Source organism: Camelina sativa, chromosome 4, assembly GCF_030686135.1.
Source record: "Camelina sativa cultivar CO46 ecotype springtype chromosome 4, ASM3068613v1".
Classification (NCBI taxonomy): domain Eukaryota; kingdom Viridiplantae; phylum Streptophyta; class Magnoliopsida; order Brassicales; family Brassicaceae; genus Camelina; species Camelina sativa.
In genome coordinates this window covers 367,536-389,910 of record NC_141883.1, presented here as the reverse complement: position 1 = coordinate 389,910, position 22,375 = coordinate 367,536, and the positions used below count along the sequence as shown (strand labels likewise).

The 22,375-nt window shown below is 38.7% G+C and overlaps 4 protein-coding genes, 1 long non-coding RNA gene and 1 pseudogene across 18 annotated transcripts; 4 read left to right on the top strand and 2 right to left on the bottom strand.

The window, feature by feature from the left end:
- Positions 1–822: 822 nt before the first annotated feature.
- LOC147945143 (uncharacterized) lies at positions 823–2,847 on the bottom strand. 2 transcript variants are annotated; one of them, XR_015596362.1, is made up of 3 exons: positions 2,593–2,847; positions 2,293–2,467; positions 823–2,120 (listed from the first exon to the last, which is right to left on the bottom strand). It is a non-coding gene; the product is annotated as an uncharacterized LOC147945143 (long non-coding RNA). The 2 variants fall into 2 exon arrangements; XR_015596361.1 differs by having other exon boundaries at positions 2,562–2,674.
- A 2,009-nt stretch (positions 2,848–4,856) lies between these two features.
- On the bottom strand, positions 4,857–9,629 carry LOC104779442 (transcription factor IIIB 60 kDa subunit). Its single transcript, XM_010503806.3, has 19 exons — positions 9,342–9,629; positions 9,132–9,209; positions 8,907–8,988; positions 8,368–8,443; positions 8,148–8,236; positions 7,959–8,044; positions 7,768–7,824; positions 7,534–7,646; positions 7,270–7,358; positions 7,070–7,156; positions 6,878–6,958; positions 6,585–6,728; positions 6,364–6,475; positions 6,174–6,256; positions 5,930–6,010; positions 5,765–5,848; positions 5,532–5,621; positions 5,277–5,333; positions 4,857–5,184 (listed from the first exon to the last, which is right to left on the bottom strand). The coding sequence occupies exons 2-19, from the start codon at positions 9,191–9,193 to the stop codon at positions 4,990–4,992; spliced, it is 1,668 nt and encodes a 555-aa protein (XP_010502108.1). The 5' UTR covers positions 9,194–9,209; positions 9,342–9,629; the 3' UTR covers positions 4,857–4,989.
- A 169-nt stretch (positions 9,630–9,798) lies between these two features.
- Positions 9,799–12,468, top strand: LOC104779441 (actin-interacting protein 1-1). Of its 2 annotated transcripts, XM_087509655.1 has the most exons (6): positions 9,799–10,373; positions 10,523–10,684; positions 10,779–10,965; positions 11,030–11,455; positions 11,567–11,980; positions 12,080–12,468. In XM_087509655.1, the coding sequence occupies exons 1-6, from the start codon at positions 9,982–9,984 to the stop codon at positions 12,335–12,337; spliced, it is 1,839 nt and encodes a 612-aa protein (XP_087365781.1). In that variant the 5' UTR covers positions 9,799–9,981; the 3' UTR covers positions 12,338–12,468. The 2 variants fall into 2 exon arrangements, with proteins under 2 accessions (XP_087365781.1, XP_087365782.1); XM_087509656.1 differs by lacking the exon at positions 10,523–10,684 and having other exon boundaries at positions 9,844–10,373.
- A 109-nt stretch (positions 12,469–12,577) lies between these two features.
- Positions 12,578–16,729, top strand: LOC104779439 (ABC transporter G family member 7). Of its 11 annotated transcripts, none has more exons than XR_766462.3 (13): positions 12,578–13,057; positions 13,212–13,402; positions 13,492–13,642; positions 13,732–13,864; positions 13,946–14,147; positions 14,236–14,512; positions 14,753–14,884; positions 15,003–15,223; positions 15,395–15,607; positions 15,704–15,788; positions 15,868–16,171; positions 16,356–16,430; positions 16,547–16,729. XR_766462.3 is itself a non-coding variant. In XM_010503804.3 (12 exons), the coding sequence occupies exons 1-12, from the start codon at positions 12,791–12,793 to the stop codon at positions 16,364–16,366; spliced, it is 2,187 nt and encodes a 728-aa protein (XP_010502106.1). In that variant the 5' UTR covers positions 12,578–12,790; the 3' UTR covers positions 16,367–16,527. The 11 variants fall into 11 exon arrangements, 3 of the variants coding, with proteins under 3 accessions (XP_010502106.1, XP_019099970.1, XP_087365780.1); XR_766461.3 differs by having other exon boundaries at positions 16,542–16,729; XR_766460.3 differs by having other exon boundaries at positions 16,353–16,430.
- A 1,046-nt stretch (positions 16,730–17,775) lies between these two features.
- LOC104779437 (uncharacterized) lies at positions 17,776–18,565 on the top strand. The gene has a single exon (XM_087509653.1). The coding sequence runs from the start codon at positions 17,881–17,883 to the stop codon at positions 18,340–18,342; it is 462 nt and encodes a 153-aa protein (XP_087365779.1). The 5' UTR covers positions 17,776–17,880; the 3' UTR covers positions 18,343–18,565.
- A 431-nt stretch (positions 18,566–18,996) lies between these two features.
- On the top strand, positions 18,997–20,523 carry LOC104779428 (putative ribose-5-phosphate isomerase 2 pseudogene; annotated as a pseudogene). The gene has a single exon (XR_015596357.1). The product of XR_015596357.1 is annotated as a putative ribose-5-phosphate isomerase 2 pseudogene (transcript).
- Positions 20,524–22,375: the final 1,852 nt, after the last annotated feature.

The window sequence follows — 22,375 nt, the reverse complement described above, 5'->3', positions numbered from 1 at the left end:
GTTACCGCGGTTTCGATTAAGCTAGAATACTCCTTAATGAAAGAGGTCGACATCTCCGTGAAGTTGTTTATGGAGCCAGCTGCTAAAGATGCGAACCAAAGTAAAGCCGGCCCGCAAAACGTCTCTGCGAAAAACTTGGAGTATCCAGCGTCTGCTTCATGAGGTTCGAGGTCTACGCGGCTAGCTGTTAACAAGAAAGTCTTAAGATGACTGGTCGGATCTCCCTTTCCCTCGTAGCTCGAGAACTTAATTTTGCCAGTATCTTTGATGCGGACTCGGGCTACTTGGTCGGAGAAAGGAGTTCGCTTTGACTCCTCGATCACTCGGAAAATATCCGAAGCTGAAGTGGTTGCATTGTGCATCACAGACCGCATGTCCCGGAAAATATCCGGAGCCGAAGTGTTTCCGCCCACAGGGGGAGGGAGACGAACTGGGACTTCGGAGGATCCAGCAATATCGAGCTGAACCGGAGTGTGGCTATCGCCGACCAGCGGTGGCGCTGCTTGAGTACTTAGCTGGGGTGGGATAGTATTTCCCGGAGTGGAGTTTGCTACTGCAGGCTGCGTGGTGAGAGGCGGAATGACGCCAGTGAAGTCCAGAGCACGTCGGCGAGGGTTTTGATCGGAAGACAGGAGATCGACCCGATCGGCGTATGCGCGGTGAGAGGCTGAGAGGTCGGCTACTGACGTGGTGATTGCCTCCAAACAGGTGGAGACCTATCCCTCCAGGCTGTCAAAACGCTCGGTGAGAGCATGACCTAGGTAAATTTTTAAATTTCCCTAATTATTCTTGAGAAAAAAAAAACACATTTACACCATCAAATTTTTTTTTTGTTCTATTTGACCTGGTTTAGAAATCTTCTTGGGTCCGCTAAAATTCTTTTGTTCCAGGACAATCTTTGATGATACTTAAAAGCATAGATATATCATATCCATCTTGGACGTCACTGAACAAAAATTTAACCATGGTTTCTATGAATCATACTGATGTGATCATGGATGGAGCTAATGAGGAGGAGCTTGTAACTGAGCTGGAACCTGAGGATCTTGTAGCTGAGCTTGAACCCGAGGAGCTTGTAGCGGAGGAACCATTGCTTGTACCTGAACGACCAATGACTAGAGCAAAACCTAAGAAGCTAAGGAATGCACTAAATGGGCTTATTCAAGAGCTTATGGCCAAAGAGATCATGAGAAAAACTATTGGAGATGAAACCTATCAAGTCTTGCCTACTTTGTGCCTAATTCAATTCCAAGAAAGCCCAAAATAACCACTTCATGTTGTGTCAAAGAGGGATGACGAAAATGGAGTTCAACTCACCTTGGGAAGGGAAACATGCACCAAGAGTTGAGTCTTCATTCAACTATCTATATTCATTGTCTTTTAGTTTCAAGAATAATCAATACTTGGCTTTGTTACCAAGTTTCTTATCTCTATATAAACTCATGTAATCTCATTTGAGAATCATCAATCAATTTTTCTTTTCATTTTAAGAGTCTATCTCTTTGTTCTTTGTCTAGAACACTTCCTTGTTTCTTGGTGTGTAATATCCAAGCAACAGCCTCCTCTTGCTGGACTAGTGTGTCATATCTAGCAGCGATTGGAGTTGGGAATATCAGCAGCCATCCGCAACTGCTGTGCGACTCCTCAATCCATCAAATCTCCCTTGTTGCACCTTGCACCTTGGGGAGTTTCTATCCTTTCTAGTTCGGTTGAGTGATCCTCGAATTTGGGTGTATCAAGTGGTATCAGAGCCACTCAACCGGTATTTGTCTGTTCATCTTCTCATCTTCCATTTCTAAATACTTCTTCTTCTTTCTATCTCAAATTTGGGCCATCTCCCTACCTAGGCCATCTCTATTTTCAAAAAAAAAGAAAAAAAAAAAGAAAAAAAAGAGAGAAAAAAAAAATCCTAATATTAAAAAAAAAAAAAAGATTTGTATTTGGCTAGGTGGTGGAAGAGAAATCCTGCTGGCTGAGGAAAAATCCAGCCTTGGAGTGGTTAAAACAGATTTCAAAATCCTCTTATCTTTCTATCTTCCTTCTTCACTTGTCGCTTGGGAATTCCATTGGGTTGCTTGGATTTGTTCTCTTAGAACTTAGAGAGAAAGCTCTTGAGTGACCTACCAAAATTGAGAGAAACACTTTTGTGTGTGATGATTTTTTATCTGCTAACTTTTGGTGTTAAGTTTTCAGGAAACCATGGAAAGTGATGGAGAAAGAGATCGGCCAGGAAAGTTTGTCGCCGGGCTATCTAACTTGCAAATGAGGGCATTGAATGACACTATTACTAACCTTATGAATACAGGTCTAGAAGAACTACACCAGATGCTCGACGAGATTCAGAATAGCCAACAAACCCGTTCTAGACCCGCAGCCAGGAGAGAACGTTCAAGGAGGACTCACCGGCCCGATGAGGAAATTGAAGAAGAGGAGTTCCATGAAGAAGATGATCGATCCATCAACCAACCTAGACGAAATCATAGAAACCGTGATCAAGGTGATGTTAATCCTTTTGGTACAAGAAATGACAATTTAGGTGGTTTAAAACTTAAAATTCCAACCTTTGAAGGTAAAAATGATCCGGATGTTTACCTATATATGTTGGATATCATGTAGTAACGAGGATGCTTAAGAGAGATTTCCTTATTGTTACAAACAAAAGACTAGAGAGGCCGAGAACAGAACTAACTAACTCATATGATATATATAATTTCCTAGCTAGGCAGTTTTAGGAGAGCAGCTGTTGTTACGGAAAATACACATTTTGAGCTTTGCACGTTGAAAATGATCGATTTTGATCATTTGACTAAATTAGAGCTCTCTTGCTTTAAATGTGACCATGCATACATTTTAGACCAGGTGAGGAGAAGCGAACTAGTTAGCAAATAGTATGGCCACTAAATTATTCTTACATTTTTAGAATGATCAAATACAAAATGAAAAGAACAAGCCATGACGACAACCTCAATAAGTAAACCATTGGACAACCTGAAAAAGATGGATTGCTACTCAACCAGTTGTATGACAAAGAAAGAAACCGACTTATACATCAATTTGTGTGAATGTTTATGGAAATTGAAGACTCTTATCTCAATGGTTGGCCCATATATAAGTCTTTTCATCTACTAGTTTTATAGTATGGTTTAGTTTTAATTTGGCTTTTTAATTCTCTCTTGGCCGTAGAACCTCCTTGCCCAGCTTTTATAGTTAATTTTGTTCCATATTGGTAATACAATTTCACGTTGTACTAGATTTTAACTCGCGGTATACGGCGTGCATATAATTTTTTATTATTATTTATGTTTTATATTTGTTAAATATTGGATGTTTTCCAAATAGAGAAATAACTAAATTTCCCGGCCGTTTGTGTGGCTGAATGTTTATATTAATTTTTTAACCCGCAATATATTTCATGACTATTTGTTTGTTTTGTTTAGTGTTTGACATTCTATTTTGATTTTTAATTATTATAACAAAAAATAAAGAATCTAAATACATAGTAAGTCATTTATGTGTTATAATTAAGTCACATTTTTTTAATTATTTAATTATTTTATATAATCTTAGTTAAATCAACTTAGTTTTTATAAGTTAAATATTCTAATATTAATAGTATTGACAAATAATAAAATGAGGATTTAACCCGTGTTTACACAAATTTAATGATATTTTATTAATTCCAACATGTTTACTTTATAACACATCTACTATATAACCATATTATATAGTATTTTTTTTAATTTTACAGATTAGTAATATTTTAAAATTTTATTAAGTTTATATATATTAATTATAATATTTAAATAAATGTGAATCGAAGTTCTTCTTACGTTAAGAATTAAAGTTCACAGGTTTTGGAAAACAAAATATAAAACAAATTGTTGTTTTCTATGTTTGCAAAGGATTCAAAAATATAATATGTTCAATACATAATAGAAAGTGTGGTTATATATAGAGTATCATAGTTTCTGAATCCATATTGAGTTTGCTGTATTTTTTTTAGTTGAAATGGTATGTAAAAATATTTTAGAAACAAAATTTGAAGTAATGTTGTTTTTGGAATTATTTTAGGAATTAACTTTGTAAATAAATAAAAATAAAAGGGTAAAACCCAAAATGTACTTCAAAAATGTATATATAGATTTAAAAAAAAAAAAAAAAAAATCAGTAAATAACGCACTCACATAGGAATTAAAAATTAAAGGGCACAAAACTCACATAAATAGGAAAAGCTAATTGAGATTTAAGCTATGGTCAATCCAGCAACGAAATAACCGAAAAAATGTCAAACCGGACCAAATAACCCGGTACAACTCAGCTGAGTCAAAATTAGAAATGTTGATCATAGACGCTGTTTAGCTGAGCCTGGAGCCCCGACAAAAACGAATGTCATATGCTTGAAAGCACGCTAATCTGGTATTGCGGTGTTTTGGATTTGCAGGTGAAGCTAAACAACATGTTGTTCCACACGGCTCGTATAAACTGCTTGGCATGGTCACCAAACAACAGGATGGTTGCCACTGGGTCCATACACACTTGCGTCATTGTATACGAAGGTTACAAGCCAGCTTCGAGTCGCATAACTGTAAGAAAGAATGTGTCTGATGACTCACTCTACTTATGTAGTCAGTCAGGCAATTAATGAATGTGTCCGATGAGTGGTTTATTATGATTCTCTGGTCTCAACTGAAAAACTAGTAAAACTAATATTATGTAATAATAACTTTATAGTTTTGTGAATGGAATTCTCCAGTTCTTAAAGCTTAGTTAGCTCGATTTCTAATTCAAATTTCTCAACTTGCTGCAAGAATAATGAGACATCATCGTCTGGGTGTTCTTATGTTTTCTATGCAAAATTTTGTAGACCACTTAACGATTTGTATTACTCCAGTCCCGTTGTAATATTTTCCATTTTGATTTAAGTCCGATAGAATGCGACGTATATTTTAGTAAGAAAAACGAATCAAAATATATACGATAAAAGTATCATTAGTACAATCCAAAATCATAACCATCCTCTTCCTCTTCTTCCACTTCGTCTTCATAGAATTTCTCATCTGTGTTCATCTCGTATGGTGCTGCGTCATCTTCTTCATCTTCTTCATCTTCAACAGTCTCATGATCTTCCTTGTTCTTCTCTGTAACTGTCTCGGTTTTCGATTTCTTCTGTGACTTCTCAGCTGGCTGAAATGAAGAAGAAACAAGAACAAAATTCTTAATAAAGACCTGAAAGTGATGAGAACTAAGGAAACAAGAAGAGAGGATAATAAACTTACGAAAGTATCGAAGAGCTCGTCCAAAGCATCGTAGTTGATACACCTACTACTAAGTCTCTGTAAGAGACGAGTGAAGACTGAAGTCAGAAAGAGGAAGAAACACACTCCAAAAGTTTTCTTCAGAGCTATGTATTATTAGATATGTTCCGGTTTCAGGGTTTAATTTCGCAGATGGTAATTGCTGAATAAACTTGGTTACATCACAATACTCCGCTTTTAAGTATTAAAGGCATCAAAGAAGATGCATAGTTTTACCTTCCTCTCAAGTGTTCTTCGAACTGCTTCCGCGGCTGTAGCTGGTGGAGGCGCGTTCTTTGCTTCCTCAGCACGTTTTTGTCGCTTTTCCTATATCAAGAGAGAAAAGAGAACAGGAGTTTGATTGAGAGAAACCATATAGGTCATTCATGGACATCATAATATTTTCCATAAGTCAAATACTTGATCTAAAGCATGAACATAATAATTGCAAACTTTTAAATCGAGAGCACCTTTCTAGATTTAGTCACATCTGCGTATTCTGGGAAATTAGCATTGCTCGCAGCTTCACTAGCTGCCTTCTTAGCTGCTTGTTCCTAGAAAACAATATAATTTGGTAAGATTCTTATGTTTATAACAACTCACAAGGAATACAAGAGAAGATGGATGATATATACCCTAAGATATGGTCCGTTTTCTAACTCAAACATGGTCTTCTTGAAGAGTATTTCGTCCTCATTGAGAAAACAGCCACCCACCTGGGACACAGTGAAATATCAAATCATCAAATGTGAAGTTAAAATGTTGTAAGGAAAACAGCCCGAAATAGAGTGAAAAGAATTTTTCCATTTCATGTTCCATCTTCCAGGTTAAAACATTCTACTTAGAATCTAATACAACACAAGGAAAATTATTGCCCACCTCATCATCACCATCGAGATAGGAAAGATTGCCTGATTCATCCGAAGCTTCAGCATCCCAATCTGTTTCACTTTCACTTTTCTCTGAGACACACCACAAAAAAAAAGTTCTCAAAGGCTCAACCAATAGCACAAAAAAAAATAACTCTAATCTATTTCCATAGTTGTTCATCGTGGTTTAAGTTACGTACCAATTCCTCCCTCGTTTTCTTCTCTAGCTGCTTTTTCCATTCTCTCTTTCTCTGCTCGCTGGAAAGCAGGAGGATCCGACCCACCAACAACTCCACCAGAAATTTGAATGAACTGCCAGAAAAATTATTTTTGATTGTCAACTCTCGATCGGAGCCATTAATTTGTCGCCAGTTGCATAACCATAAAATAAAAATGGAAAGAGACAAGTCCGGAGACTTACATCATCGTGACAGTCCTTACATAATCCATAACCAAAAGGTTTTGAATCCTTATGTTTACAGTTCACTACTCCTTCGTCAGAATTTGGTCTTGGGGTATAAGTTTGTTTACGCAATATGTTTTCGCTTTTATCAAGCTCATCAACCTAGACAAGCATGTACAAACAATTGAAAAAGTATCAGCATAAAATCAACAAGTAATTATATGAGGCAAAAAATTTTTTTTGACAACATCTAATATATTAGCGTATAACTCTACAACTAGAAACGATTTGAACATAATCCTGCAACTCACAGTCAAATTTGCAGCCTCGGTATTAGCAAACTCATTCAATCTTTTGGTTATTGTTGCTTCACACATATGCACCGTTTTTGCCTGAAAAATATTTAGAAACACACACATCAAATCGAAACATCTCCTTGCTCTCTCATCTTTATAAAACTACAATATTCTTGAAAAAAGAGGCTTAAAAGATCATATTCTTACAATATCTGCCCTAGAGCACGTGATACCATGAGAAAGTGCAGCTATGTAAATTGCTGCTCCACATATTCCACTTGGTTTCCGGCCGGTCTGCAAAGCCAATAAATAGATGGCCAACATTAACACAAGCCATAATAATAAATAACTCTTAAGACAAAAGAACATGTAGGAAACTATCCTTGTAACTATAAATAAAATCGCACCTGCATCCAATCTCTCTTCATACTAGATATAATGCTTGTAACCGTTTTCAAGAAATTTTTTGGAATATTGTTTGCACCTTTCAATAAGCCTGCAAGTGTATAATGAAACAAGGATTTGATATAACTGTTTGTATTTGGACTGATATGTTCACACACACCAACTAAAATATATATATATATATATATACATAAAATAGAATGTTGTGCATCATCAACCCGATAGATAAAGAAAAAGAATGGGAGCCAAAAGGACGACATACGTACTGTTTACGAATCGAGGAATGTAGATTGAAGGATCAACAAGCTCCTCATAGTTCCTGTTTTCCACAAGGTACAGCAATTCGCAGAGTTGCAAGTAGACAGAACCTAACTCGTAACTAGACATGAAACCAAATTAATATATACCAGCATTACTCGACGACTCTGCATGCAGTAGTCTTAACAGGCTGTATCAAATAAAGAGAAAAGTAGTATGCGAATGAAAACAACTCATCTTACACGCTAACTCGAAGGTAGCTTGAAAAATCAATAAGAAGTAACGGAATTTTCTCTGTCCTACCAAGTAAAAGAAAGTATTTTAGTAACATATATACAGCGAAATAAGGCATCACCCGTAACATAATAACTCATCAGCATGATATATAACGAGGGAAAGAAATCTGTAAGTAGGATTTTACTAAGATTCTAACCTGCAAGTCCTGCAAGTCAAGTAGAGACAGGAAGACTGTACAAGTTCGGTTCTGCGCCCTTTAGTGAAGTTTTGGTGAAGTGCCATCTTCAGAAGATAAATACAAAGTTAGACGACAGCGACCGTGTAAGAATCCTGACGGATTGACTAATAAATAATATTCAGAGGATATGTAAAAACCTAAACATACTTCAAAGAATTTGGCAGCCGTCTCAATCAAATAATCTTTTTCATCACCAATTCCCAAGGCATCTTTCAAATTCCTTAACTCATCTTTAGCTGCCAAAACAACAAAAAAAGGTAAGCATGTCTCTCTCTCTCTAGCTGAAGACTAGCTAGATCATGTATAAGTGGCAGTACTATTAAGGCCAGGCCAGCACAGCAGTGAACAGAAGAAAGTGTTATTATACCTATTCTCAATCTCCTTTCACGTGAGATTGAAATCCCACTATGAACACTCCTCACTATGTTACCAGACGCTTGGCTCTGCGGACACAGAAATAAATAATTTCAAAGAAACGCAAGAATGAAAACCATAAAGAGATAAGCATCCTAGAGAGAGAAGCAACTCTCTAGATATCACTGAAAATCCGTTGTCTATTAATCTCTATTATTCATATATTTCTAATGATTTGTAGCCAATTAAGGTGGTGTTTCATGTTTTGCAGTACTCTCTCTCGGGTAGTATAGTATATAAAATCTGGCACCATAACAGCCTGACCGAAAAGTATTTGTATATCTAATTTACTATCAGTAGACCATGTAAGTCTAACTTAGGTGTCATACAACATCCTATCCTAGAAGAGATTTTGACAATCTATATAACAATAATAGTCTGATCAGATCCATCCTCTAATAATATGGCATCCTATTGATTGATCACACACACACACACACACGTCTTTTATAGGTGTACAGAAGAATAAGGGCAGAGCTTTCTTAGTAGTACCTGTCCAGCCGCATTCTTAACGAATGTAACATCAGTAGAAAAATTGAAATTTTCCAATATCCTCCCACATAAATCACATGCCCTACAAGTACAAACAAACAAATACAAACAAACAAAAGAGAGCACAACATAAACGAAACGAAACCAAGATCGAATCATCATACAACTACTCAGGAACTAGCAAGCAAAGAAACCCTCAAATCTTAAATCCAAAACTCTACTTACAAACCACCGTCGAAGGGGCGAATTCCGGGAACATTCTTGGCACAATGGTTACACCACACCATGGCTGCCCCTCCTTCTCTAAAATTCACAAGAGATTTTGATTGTTAGGAAAATCTCTGATTCTTTCTCGCGAGCAATTGTAAAAAAGGGTCCCTATATTCTCTCATTCATATTCGTGTATGAAAATAAACAAACTCAGTAAATACATACCCGTGCTAGCTCTGTGACGCAAAAAGTAAGTGTTCGACCTATGTGTGTCTCCTCGGAATCAGCGATTGAATCAGAACTCCAATTCGCGAGAGAAGGATCTGATCTATATATATAGCGGAAACCAATATCAACGACGAACCCGTACTACATAGTGGCGGAGGACTTCTCCGTCCTTCAAAAATCGCAGCTTGACTTAAGTTTAATTCTCCTGTGACTGTGTGCTTTACTAATTTACGATCGGAACCATTCAAGTTGTGCCGTGCTAGCTGTGACTGTTTTATATCGATCGATTTCCTTGGGTCGGAAAGGGATTTAAACAGGCTGATCTGTTTATTAAATGGGTTTTTACAGGCCTGTTTAATAGATTGGTTGGGATTTATAAATGGGTTTTCACAGGCCCGTTTAATAGATTGGTTGGGATTAATAAATGGGTTTTCACAGGCCCGTTACAATTTCATTTCCGATTCCATATTTGGTAATCTCTCTCTCTCTCTCTCCTTCCGCCGTGAGACAGAATCGTTCAAAATCCTCAATCCTTAATTTCCGCCATTGTTTTTTTTTTTTCTCCTAAACACTCTCAAGAAGAAGAAGAGATGACGCACGCACTCCTTCGTCCTCCCTCTCTTCTACCAATTCGACGATGGCGAAACTGCTCGAGACCTTCCCTTGCGTTCCCTCCACCGAACGAGGCCGGGGTATTCTTATCTCCGGCGACTCCAAATCCGACTCCATTCTCTACTGCAACGGCCGCTCCGTCTTCATTCGTAGCCTCCGCCAACCTCAAGACGTACAGGTTTACGGAGAACACGGCTATGCCGTTACCGTCGCTCGCTACTCTCCCAACGGCGAGTGGATCGCTTCCGCTGATGTCTCTGGCACGGTTCGCGTTTGGGGAACGCACAACGGTTTCGTGTTGAAGAACGAGTTCAGAGTCCTCGCTGGTCGCATCGATGACCTCCAATGGTCCTTCGATGGCCTTCGTATTGTCGCTTCCGGCGATGGAAAGGGCAAATCGCTTGTTCGATCCTTCGCGTGAGTTCCTCTTCGCTGATTTTTAGATTCAATTTCGAATTGTATGCGTTTCCTTGGAAATTTGGCTAGTTAGGTTCCATGAGATTTTCTTAGATTAGATTAGCTGGAACTATCTATAGAGGCTTGATCAGTATGCGTTTGTTGTATAGATGGGACTCAGGGAATACAATGGGAGATTTTGATGGCCATTCTCGTAGGGTTCTGAGTTGTGCCTTCAAGCCAACGCGACCTTTCAGAATCGCCACTTGCGGGGAAGACTTCTTGGTTAACTTTTACGACGGTCCACCTTTTAAGTTTCACTCTTCCCACAGGCAGGAAGATTTCTTATTATATGTTTGTCTCTCGGATATTCAACTCTATGTTTGTATTCTTGACTAATTGTAATAATACATCTGTGCTTCACAGGGAGCATTCCAACTTCGTCAACTGCATCAGATATTCACCTGACGGCACTAAATTCATTACTGTAAGCTCCGACAAGAAGGGTATGATTTACGATGGCAAGACTGGAGATAAAATTGGAGAATTGGCCTCCGAAGATGGCCACAAAGGCAGCATCTACGCTGTTAGCTGGAGCCCCGACAGTAAACGGGTAATGTTGTCAATGTGTTTGTTCTATTTGCAGTTTTTTACTGACATTGATGAGTTTTTTTTAGGTGCTCACTGTCTCTGCTGATAAGTCTGCCAAGGTATGGGAGGTAGCTGAAGACGGAACTGTTGGCTCTGTGATTAAGACATTGACGTTCATGGAATCTGGTGGAGCAGAAGACATGCTTGTGGGATGTCTTTGGCAGAACGATCATCTCATTACAGTGTCTCTTGGCGGTACCATGTCCTTGTACTCTGCTGATGATATGGATAAGCCTCCCTTGCTCTTTTCTGGACATATAAAGAACGTCACATCTCTGGCTATTCTCGGGACAAACCAGAAGACGATTCTGTCTTGCAGCTATGATGGTCTCATTGTTAAATGGTTACAAGGGGTTGGGTACAGTTGCAAGCTGCAAATGAAAGATAACACCAAAATCAAGCGCTTAGCGGCTACTGAATCTGGCCTTCTCTTATCCGGGTTTGATAACAAGGTAAAAAAAGTTCTGATCTCAAAATGCATGTCTTTCTTCAATGGGATTTAAGTTTGGATCGTTGTTGAAGTCGGTTACATCATCGAGTATGACTAGTTCAATTCTTGACAGGTGTGGAGAATTCCTTTAACTGACAACGAATTTGGAGCTGCAGAACATGTAGATATAGGCCATCAGCCTTTGGACATAAGCATAGCCGTTGATTCACCTGAATCAACAGCACTAGTGTCGTTTGATTCTGGAGTTGCATTGCTCAATGGTCTGAGCATTTTGAGCAAGATCGATCTGGGGTTTGCGGTAGCAGCCTCTGTGATCTCACCTGATGGGAGAGAAGCGATAGTAGGAGGGCAAGACGGGAAGTTACACATTTACTCAGTCTCAGGGGACAACAGCCTCAAAGAAGAAGCAGTGCTAGAGAAACACAGAGGTGCTTTGACAGTGATACGTTACTCTCCTGACTTAACAATGTTTGCTTCTGGTGACGCCAACCGCGAAGCTGTAGTCTGGGATCGCGAGACCAAACAGGTGACGGGATTAGAGGCGTTCTTGTGTCTCATATATGTTTAATCATATGCTTTAAAACGCACACTAATCTGGTAGTGCGGCGGTGTTTTGGATTTGCAGGTGAAGCTAAACAACATGTTGTTCCACACGGCTCGTATAAACTGCTTGGCATGGTCACCAAACAACAGGATGGTCGCCACTGGGTCCATAGACACTTGCGTGATTGTATACGAAGTGGACAAGCCAGCTTCGAGTCGCATAACTGCAAGAAACGCTCATCTTGGCGGAGTGAACGCAGTTGGCTTCGTCGATGAATGCACAGTAGCAAGTTCCGGGGAAGATGCTGCAGTTCGTTTATGGGAGATCGAGCCTCAATGACCCAAACCAGAGTTGCTGTCATAAGCTTTTTTTAACCATCCTTGAAAAATTGTCGTAGTCTCTATCTATTTGACTGTGGTTTGTTTGTATTTTAAGCTTTTAATAATAAGTATTAAGTATCTTATCATCAAGTGCACACGTGTCTAAGATCTAGCCAATCTCAATGGTCAACTCACTCCGTCGTGGTGATTAGTAGCGTCTCTAATTTACTATACATAAAATGATGACGAGTCAAAGGACACATATGGTTAATTAATTAAGGGAAAATTAAAATTTAAACAAAGGTTAAATAATTAAGGGGAAGAGATAGTGTTTGTTTTGGAGCCTAGCCTTTGCCTTGGTTGGTTCTTACTTGTTACTACTTTGCTTCGTACGGGCGTTGAAGCTTTACCTCACCGGAGGTTCCAAGGAGAAGACGACACTACACTGATACAGCGAAACAAATTACATATTATGGCGCCTTTTGGCGGGAAATCCATAGTCGACGCTGTTTCAGGCATCGGAGGGAACGAAGTTGGCCGGGCTCTGGCCGCGGTGGCCGCCGCTCTCTTGGTCCGCCTCTTCGCTGGACCTGGCATCGCCCTCCTACCTGAAAACGAAGCTGACGATGATTACGCTGAGACGGAAGACGGTGGTGATTCTTCTCCGGGTAAAATTCGCCCGGAGACAATCCGTTGGAGGAACATCACCTGCTCTCTCTCCGATAAGTCTTCCAAATCGGTGAGCACGTTTCTTCCTCCTCTTTTTTGTGCTGATATGAGTCTTTCGAACTCTTGCAATTTTTGAACATTATGTATATGATCCATTTCAATGTTGTTTTGATCTTTTAGCTGAATCATACTTGCTTTGATGAGATTGTGTGACTCTCTCTCAGGTGCGGTTCTTGTTGAAAAATGTCTCTGGAGAAGCAAAACCAGGGAGGTTGCTAGCGATTATGGGTCCTTCTGGATCTGGGAAGACAACATTGCTCAATGTTCTTGCTGGACAGCTTGGTTCATCACCACGTTTGCATTTGTCTGGTCTCTTGGAGTTCAATGGCAAATCCAGCTCTAGCAGGGCTTATAAGTAGGTCTTTTTTGTTGTTGTTATACAAGTCTTTATAGTTGTGTTAACTCTGATCTTTTTTTGTTTGACGGAGTTTCTTGCAATGGCAGGCTTGCCTTTGTGAGACAGGAGGATCTCTTTTTTTCGCAGTTGACTGTCAGGGAAACACTTTCTTTCGCAACCGAGCTTCAGCTTCCGGAGATCTCTTCTGCTGATGAAAGGGACGAGTATGTGAACAACCTCCTGCTCAAACTTGGTCTGGTGAGGTTTCATTCATCTCTGCATTTTTTAGATAATCTGGTGGTGGATTGAAATTTGTTTCTTGATTATTCTTTGTTTATCTCCAAAAGGTCAGCTGTGCAGATTCATGTGTTGGCGATGCAAAAGTCCGTGGGATCAGCGGTGGAGAAAAGAAGCGGCTGTCACTTGCGTGTGAATTGATCGCTAGTCCCTCTGTCATATTTGCTGATGAACCCACAACTGGTAGATGCCTGCTCTTGTCTGATTCTAATCATTTTGATGGGTTGGGTTTAAAAACTGATGCATATTCTCTGTGGTCTTCAGGGCTTGACGCCTTCCAGGCTGAGAAAGTGATGGAGACATTGCAAAAGCTTGCACAGGATGGACACACTGTCATCTGCTCCATACACCAGCCTAGAGGTTCCGTGTACGCTAAATTTGACGACATTGTGTTACTTACAGAAGGAACTTTAGTCTATGCTGGCCCTGCAGGGAAAGAACCTCTGTCATATTTCGGGAACTTCGGGTTGTTTTTTCTGAACGTTTCCTTTTATATATCAAGCAAGTGCTTTTAGGATTGTCATCTGAAAACTGTTCCTCTGATCCTTGAGCAGGTTCCTTTGCCCAGAGCACGTAAACCCGGCTGAGTTTCTTGCTGATCTTATATCAGTTGACTACAGTTCTTCAGAGAGTGTCTACTCTTCGCAGAAGAGAGTACATGCTCTTGTTGATGCGTTCTCTCAGCGTTCATCATCGGTTCTTTATGCCACTCCCCTCGGCATTAAAGATGAAACAAAGAACAGCATGAAACCTCGCAGAAAAGCCATTGTTGAGAGAAAAGATGGTTGGTGGAGGCAGTTTTTTTTGCTGCTTAAGCGTGCATGGATGCAGGTATGCTCCTATCTATGCACGATTTAAAGAACTCTTTCCATAACATGTTTACAAATTGAAAAAAATTCTCTAGACTTCAAAAAAATATCGACTTACGAATTTGAAGGTAAGAATGTAGGAAGACTCTTAAGAAATAGATATCTGGGAGAATCTTGGAATTGTCTACTGTCATGTTTGAATTGTACATACTATTATAACATGACAGTTTTTCTGATTGATTTTTTTCATATGACTCCATAGGCTTCTCGAGATGGGCCAACAAACAAAGTTCGTGCAAGAATGTCTGTTGCATCTGCTCTGATATTTGGGTCCGTTTTCTGGAGAATGGGGAAGTCTCAGACGTCAATTCAGGACAGAATGGGTTTGCTTCAGGTCTAGCACATTTTTTCTTTTGCTATATACATCTCTCTTATTTGTGTTGTTTGAAGCAATTCTTTAGTAAGCGTAGCTTATATATATACTAAGCAATGATATATGATGTATACTTCAGGTTGCTGCAATAAACACGGCAATGGCAGCTCTCACAAAGACAGTTGGTGTCTTTCCTAAAGAGCGTGCCATTGTGGATAGAGAACGGTCCAAAGGGTCTTATTCTTTAGGCCCTTACCTGCTCTCCAAAACAATAGCTGAGATTCCCATTGGAGCTGCATTTCCTCTGATGTTTGGTGCTGTACTATACCCCATGGCTCGCCTCAATCCCGCTTTGTCAAGGTTATTCCTATGATTTCATCTTTTGCTATTCCTGTGGCCAGGTGGTCCCTAACCTGCATGGCACTGATAAGCCATTCTTGAGTTTTCCCCGTGTACTTGACCAACCAATGAACTCTTGAGAGATGTACATGACATGACAGCAATGTCCCTAACAAACAATTTTCTTGGCAGATTTGGAAAGTTTTGTGGGATAGTGACTGTGGAGTCTTTTGCTGCTTCTGCAATGGGTCTAACTGTTGGAGCTATGGTTCCAAGCACAGAAGCTGCAATGGCTGTGGGACCATCTCTCATGACAGTTTTCATCGTGTTTGGAGGTTACTATGTCAATGCAGACAACACCCCAATCATCTTCCGTTGGATTCCTCGTGCTTCATTGATCAGATGGTGAATCACCTCATCTCAAATTACCATACAGAAATGATAACCTCTCGCGTATATATCTACTCTCTTTACTCTTAGCATCCATTCTTCTTTGTTCAGGGCCTTCCAGGGACTCTCCATCAACGAATTCAGCGGCCTCAAGTTCGATCATCAGAACTCATTTGACGTCCAAACTGGAGAACAGGTAACAACGAGTTTAATCAATTAAACCCTATTCATTGTCACTGTCTTCGAGGTCATCGGAATTTACATGTTTGCTGCAGGCATTAGAAATACTGTCGTTTGGAGGAAGACAGATAAGGGAGACGATAGCAGCTCAAAGCCGGATTCTGATGTTCTGGTATAGCGCCACGTACCTTCTCCTGGAGAAAAACAAGCCAAAGTATCAAAAGCTTGAGCTTCTTCTTGACAATGGAGATACCGAGAATCCAAGAGTGCAGCTGGATGAACCAGAGGTTGATCAAGGGGAGGAGGAGCCTGAAGATGATCTCAAGCAGCCATTTGACGAGCAAAGTAAAACATCGGACTCAGATGAGCTTGACGAAATCCGTCCCTTTGTCCTCGAAGGTTTGTAAAATTGTAGTTGCCTCCTACTAATAATCATTGAAAAGAACATACTAAGAACAACAGGCACAATAACTAAAAGGTGAAAGAAAGATCAATGTATACATACTACCCATTCGTGATAGCTTATTACAGTTAGTAAATTAAGCGTTGTGGTGATTATGGATTCATCTCCATTCTCCAGCAGGTCGCAAGTGAGAGAGAATAAAGGGATTTGAATAAAAGAGTTGCTCCTCTTACCTCTCAATGCCTTAAACCCAATGTAAGACCCATCTCCATTTCTTTAGGCTTCTTATCTCTTGTTCTTCTATCCACAATAAATATTAAAAATAAAAATAAAAACAAGGTTTTGACACTAATATTCATAATTTAGTGTAGATTTTAGGTGAAGAAAAGGTCCATTGCGGTGACTTTCAAACAAAACAAAAAAACTGTGAAGAAGGAAAGAACGTATTACTACTACCTGAAACATTGAACATTGGCTGAAATTTCAAATTCGATACTGGTAACGTCAGGACCGACGTCTGAAGATTCCGATTCAACCAAATTCAACTTAAAAGATTTATTTTGCTTTATACTAATAACCGAATTAATTCATAACTAAAGAATTGAATTAAGATAATAATATATAAGAAGCCGCCCATTGAGAGAAAGTCAAAACACCCATCTGATTCATGATGAGTGGACGTGGCGTCCGGTCCAAACATTCTCGTACCCTTTACGTTGCCAACAAATATGTATATAAATTTTTTAACAAACAAACGAAGGCCAAAATGAAAACTTAAGGTTACAAAGTGCTGCATTAATTATGAGTTTTGGAGAAGACAAATAGAAGCTTCGACTTGTGTACTAATAAAGCATCCAATATTAAAGAAGTAAGCGCAGGATTGAAAAGTAGGGCACCGACTTGTACGCCTTTTCAGGTGCAATTACATAAACAAATGGGAAGGTCAAATCTGTTATAAAGAAATAGATATAATATTCTAGATTCTAGAGAGTTATATCTTTTTAGATTAATATGGTCGTAGGAAAGAGTCGCTATATGCAATTTTGGGGTACATACATCAATTCATCATGTGCTATTATTTGTTAATGGAGGGGTTTCTCTTCTCAATTTCACATCACTTTCCTATTCCCGTGTCTCCCAATCCAACAAGCTAACGTACCGTATGATGCATATCAATGGTACAAACCTTGTCAATGCATCGTCATCACCATCTTTCTTTTATCATTACCATATCTTATTTGATTGGACATTATACACGATTCTAAATCATCCAACGCGAATGTACAGATTAAATCGAAAATTTGAAGTGTCTCAGTTCCGGGAGCGGGATATATATCAATTAAAAAATCAACATTTTCGAGCTGGATCGGAGCAGAAAAATGAGAATACAAAACAAGAAACGAACAAGGATGGAATGGAAACACAGCCAAAGAAAACATACATAAAAAAACGTAAAAAAACACAAGTGGTTCCAATTAATCAAATTGAGAGGATGGCAACGCGCTTAATCATTAAACCATATACAACCCCACACCACTTTTTTTATTTATTTAAATTAATGGATTACTTTACCATATAAATGGTTTAATTATTGTTATCTAAATGATTCGGTTATAAATACCATGCATTTCCAACTGTCCATCATCTTCTCCAACCAACAACACATTCCAATCAAAATCATAACACAACAATCAATCTGACAAATATGGAGGCTACACTGCTTTCTTCGCTAGCTTCGTTTTCACCACTCCGTTTCCACCCATTGGTGTTATCATCATCACGGAGAACCAATAAGATGATGAGCGTCTCTGCTGGGGCGTCTTCAGGAAAAGACCATTACTACTACGGAGGAGGGAGGTTGGTGGACGAGAACATGATCGTCCTTAGGAAACGCATACACGAGACGAAGATGGTTGAGCGTAACTACGAGCCTCCTTCTCACTGGATGGATTGGGAGAAGCGTTTCTACAGCAGCTACGACTCTGTTATCTGCGATTCCGTTGGTCTCCTTCAGAGCTTCCTCATGAACTCCCGCCCCACCGTAGCCATCGCAACCCTGCTCATCCTCCTCGTCAGCGTTCCCGTTTCCTCCACCGCCATCGCGTTTCGCCTTGTTGACCTCCTTCAGTGGCTTCTCGCCGCCGCTACATCTGCCAGCGTGGCCTGATATTTGATTATGTTAAATATATTACTTGCTTACTTTGTAAACCAACCCATATTCTTTGATTATTTTATCTGATGTTTTTTTTTCTACATTAGCTTAAGCCGTAAGATATGTGTACAGAGCTCGTTTATATATTCTTTCATGGGATTTTGTAATTTTCTTGATATGTACTAGTATATGTCAATTAATGAATGCGATGGTAATAAAATATTTGTTGATGAAGTTAGTGGAGTTTTTTTTTTTTTTTTGGTCCAATGTAATAATTTTGTTGGTAATTTCATTTTCTGATTTGTTTTTATTTTTTTTCCCCTAAAAGAAGGCGAGTGGACGATAGAACGGCGTCCCTGGTCGCCCCTTTTTGGTCCAAACAACTACTGCGTGACCTGTGACCATGTATATATAATCTTAACTTCTAGTTGCTGACTGTACATTAACAACGTTGTCCCAATGTTTTTCCTCTTGTTCAAAAATTGACCCGTACAATCTCCGCCGTCACGCTTTTTGATTTTATATAGCTCCATCATACTTAAAAAAGGTTAATTATATTAACCTAAGCAACTTTACTAATTTAGGGTGCGTGTGTGTGTGTGTGTGTGCGTCAAAAGAGTTCAAAACGGGAAGGGATTGTGGAAATGGTCATTAGAGTTTGGGGGTAGTTTATGAAAATAAGGGACAATAAAGTGGGACAGAAATAAAACTACAAAATCCGAAAGATTCGGGTCTGTCCTGTCCTCATTAATTAACCTCGAGAAAGACAAGTCTGGTATTCGTTTGTTCTCTCTCTTCTCCCCACAGACACAAACACAAACACACAAACACAAACCCTATCTTCTTCAGTCATATCTTCTTCACTTTAATTTTTCTTTTCTCCGCCACCACACAAAACCACATTCTTCTTCTTTGCATATTTCTCACGCTATTATTTATTTCTGAATTCTTCATCTCTATCTTTATATTATATATATATGCATTCATTCGACCTTGCATATACATCTTCCCTCAATCCCTAAATTTCTCTATTAAAAAAAATCAAACCTTTCTCTCCCAATTCTGCTGCTTCTCCATTTCCTTCTTTTCTGCAAAATCCATCCGAAGAGGGTTTCTTTTCTTTCGAATGGCGCTTGCGTATGATCCTCTCTTCATTTCCTCCTCCGACAAATCTTTGTCCGCCATCGATGTTGCCTCACCGCCACACCCCATGGTTTTGACCCAAGACGAGCTCAAACGTATCGCCGCTTACAAGGCCGTCGAATTCGTCCAATCCGGCATGGTCCTCGGCCTCGGTACCGGCTCCACCGCCAAACACGCCGTCGACCGCATCGGCGAGCTTCTCCGCCATGGCAAGCTCGACAACATCGTTGGTATACCGACGTCTAAGAAGACCCAGGAGCAGGCTCTGTCTCTCGGCATCCCTCTCTCTGATCTCGACGCACACCCCGTCATTGATCTCTCCATCGACGGCGCCGACGAGGTCGACCCTTTTCTCAACCTCGTCAAAGGCAGAGGAGGCTCTCTGCTTCGGGAGAAGATGATCGAAGGAGCTTCCAAGAAGTTCGTGGTGATCGTGGACGAGTCCAAGATGGTGAAGCACATTGGTGGGAGCAAGCTTGCTCTCCCCGTGGAGGTTGTGCCCTTCTGCTGGAAATTCACGTCGGAGAAGCTGCGGAACCTGCTGGAAGGGTACGGTTGTGAAGCCAATCTCAGATTGGGGGAGAAAGGTAAGCCCTTTGTGACGGACAATGGGAATTACATAGTGGATATGCGCTTGGAGGAGGACATGGGTGATTTGGGAGCAGTGAGTGATGCGATTCTGAGGCTCCCTGGAGTTGTGGAGCATGGAATGTTTCTGGATATGGCTTCCACTGTTATCATTGCAGGTGAGCTTGGTGTTAAGATCAAGCACAAACACACCACCTCCTCTTGATTTTGTGTGTTTGGAGGGTAATTTAGGATTATTTAAAAGAGGATTGGTATGGGAGAAACGGATCATGGTTGTTGTATTGATTTAGATAGGTTTGGACTTTGGAGGATGTCACTGTGAGTGTGAGTGAGGAGGGATGATGATTATTATTCATTTCACACAGTTTTTGGATGCATTGACTATTCACAATTATCATCTATCTTTGTGAACGGCATTTTGTTGCTTCATTGCCCTTTTGAGTATGAATGCTTCTTCTTTCTAAAGTACTGTTGTTGGGCTTTGCTTTGCTTTGATTCATAGGCTCGCTACTGTATTTTCAATCAAAAGCCTTAAACTACAATCACATGTTGGGTTTGAATCCATAGATAAAAACTACATTCGGAATATCGCTCACCCTAGTTTTTGCAGCAAAGTAGACCGTTTTTTTTTCTTTTTTTTAGTCAACAAACATTCTATTAAAATAAGTTAAAATTTGTTATCTTTTGTTAGTTTAAGAGCATGATACAACCAGACTATGATGATTAAACAAGTGCACAACACCCGAATCAAACTATAACAAAAGATAACAAACAAAAAAAGTTAATAGAGATAGTGAAAATCCACTAAGAAGATAGGCCACATGAAGTGACGGGAGACTGACTAAGACCGAATCATTGATTGCAAAATATAAATTGCTACATTGAAATACAAAAATTCTGACAAGTTTTTAAAAACCTAATTTGCGACGAATCTTCACCTCTTTGAACAGGAAGGTAACATGTAACATGTAGGTTAAAAACGAATTTACATTTTAATTGACCGATTATACAGCTACTATATTTTTTCACAAGAGCAATAATACTCGACGCAATGGTTGGGCCATGAGGTTGAGAAGGGAACGAGGGATTATCATTTTAATTGGTTTCGGTGAAGTATTGGTTGGCCTAGAAAATCAAATACTATCCATAAACAAAAAACTGTTGTTATTTGGTTAGTTTATCAACCTGTCAAATGATGCCACAACTCATTCCACCGTGACACGGTTCACATACGTGACACTGACACGTGTCGTGCAGTTCGTGAAGAACAAACAAAACAAAAGAAAAAAAAAAGAGAGAGAGAAATAATCCAACAAATTTGGTGGTTTTTTGTCAATTTCATATATTGTGTAAGGTATTCTTCTGTATGTTTGGGTTGTTTTCTTGGTCTACCTACTTCTCTTGAGTCCTTTGTCTCTTATATTATTTAGTACTAGAAAAAGTTCTATTAGATACGTAGATAAAATAAACGTAACAAAATATATTTAATTATTTTAAAGTACATTCAATAATAAAATATTAATTATTATAAAATTTAAAATTTACGTGAGTTAGAATATGATGTTTGATAAAAAATTTGTTTCGTTATTTATAGGAGAAACATGTGTGTTATCAATATATCATTAGGTTAATGGGAAGTTTTCAGTTTTGTTTGTCAAATATCATTAGTTATGGTTATATTTCAAAGAATAAATATGCCATGGATTTTCTTTCTGTTTTTTTCTTATTTTTGTAAAACATAAATTTTATAGAATTGATACATTAAAGTGTATTAATATGTTGAAAGTTTTTATTTTATTTTTTCAAACATCATCGGAGTTACATTATACAAAAATAAAGAAATACACTAAGATAATGTTAGTTGAATACAAACATTTATAGAATTTTCAAACTTATATGAGATTTGAGATATGAGGATTATTGAAATGTGTGTCTTTTCTTTTTATAAGAAAATTTAGAGTTAGAAGTCTATTATAAATTGATTATTTAATTGGATAGTTAATGCACTAATCCTTATATTAATTTATTATATTTATAAGAAGTTATATAAGCTATATGAGAGTTACAAAATGCAATAAATACATATTAATATATTTTACTATTTATTATGTTTCTAATTGTTATTAGTCATTCATTACAATACTAATAATATTATGGAAGTTACAAAAGTGTCAACATATAACACAAGTAAATAATTTCATTAAAATGAAATTTAGTATTTTAAAGATGAATATGATTATTAATATGAGAGTTATAAAATATGTGATAGAATATGAAATTTACTAAAATTTGTGAAAAGGTACATTTATTAGTTGTT

Excerpts from the sequence above, each read along its gene's own strand:
- LOC104779442 (XM_010503806.3), bottom strand. The coding sequence starts at position 9,193 with ATGGTGTGGTGTAACCATTGTGCCAAGAATGTTCCCGGAATTCGCCCC. Across the intron at positions 7,647-7,767 it reads AGCTACCTTCGAGTTAGCGT|TTACGAGTTAGGTTCTGTCT; the intron begins GTAAGATGAGTT and ends TTTCATGTCTAG. Across the intron at positions 5,849-5,929 it reads AAAACGGACCATATCTTAGG|GAACAAGCAGCTAAGAAGGC; the intron begins GTATATATCATC and ends ATTGTTTTCTAG.
- LOC104779441 (XM_087509655.1), top strand. The coding sequence starts at position 9,982 with ATGGCGAAACTGCTCGAGACCTTCCCTTGCGTTCCCTCCACCGAACGA. Across the intron at positions 10,374-10,522 it reads TCGCTTGTTCGATCCTTCGC|ATGGGACTCAGGGAATACAA; the intron begins GTGAGTTCCTCT and ends TTTGTTGTATAG. Across the intron at positions 11,981-12,079 it reads GGGATCGCGAGACCAAACAG|GTGAAGCTAAACAACATGTT; the intron begins GTGACGGGATTA and ends TTGGATTTGCAG.
- LOC104779439 (XM_019244425.2), top strand. The coding sequence starts at position 12,791 with ATGGCGCCTTTTGGCGGGAAATCCATAGTCGACGCTGTTTCAGGCATC. Across the intron at positions 13,643-13,731 it reads TCCTGCTCAAACTTGGTCTG|GTCAGCTGTGCAGATTCATG; the intron begins GTGAGGTTTCAT and ends TATCTCCAAAAG. Across the intron at positions 13,865-13,945 it reads TGCTGATGAACCCACAACTG|GGCTTGACGCCTTCCAGGCT; the intron begins GTAGATGCCTGC and ends TGTGGTCTTCAG.
- LOC104779437 (XM_087509653.1), top strand. The coding sequence starts at position 17,881 with ATGGAGGCTACACTGCTTTCTTCGCTAGCTTCGTTTTCACCACTCCGT.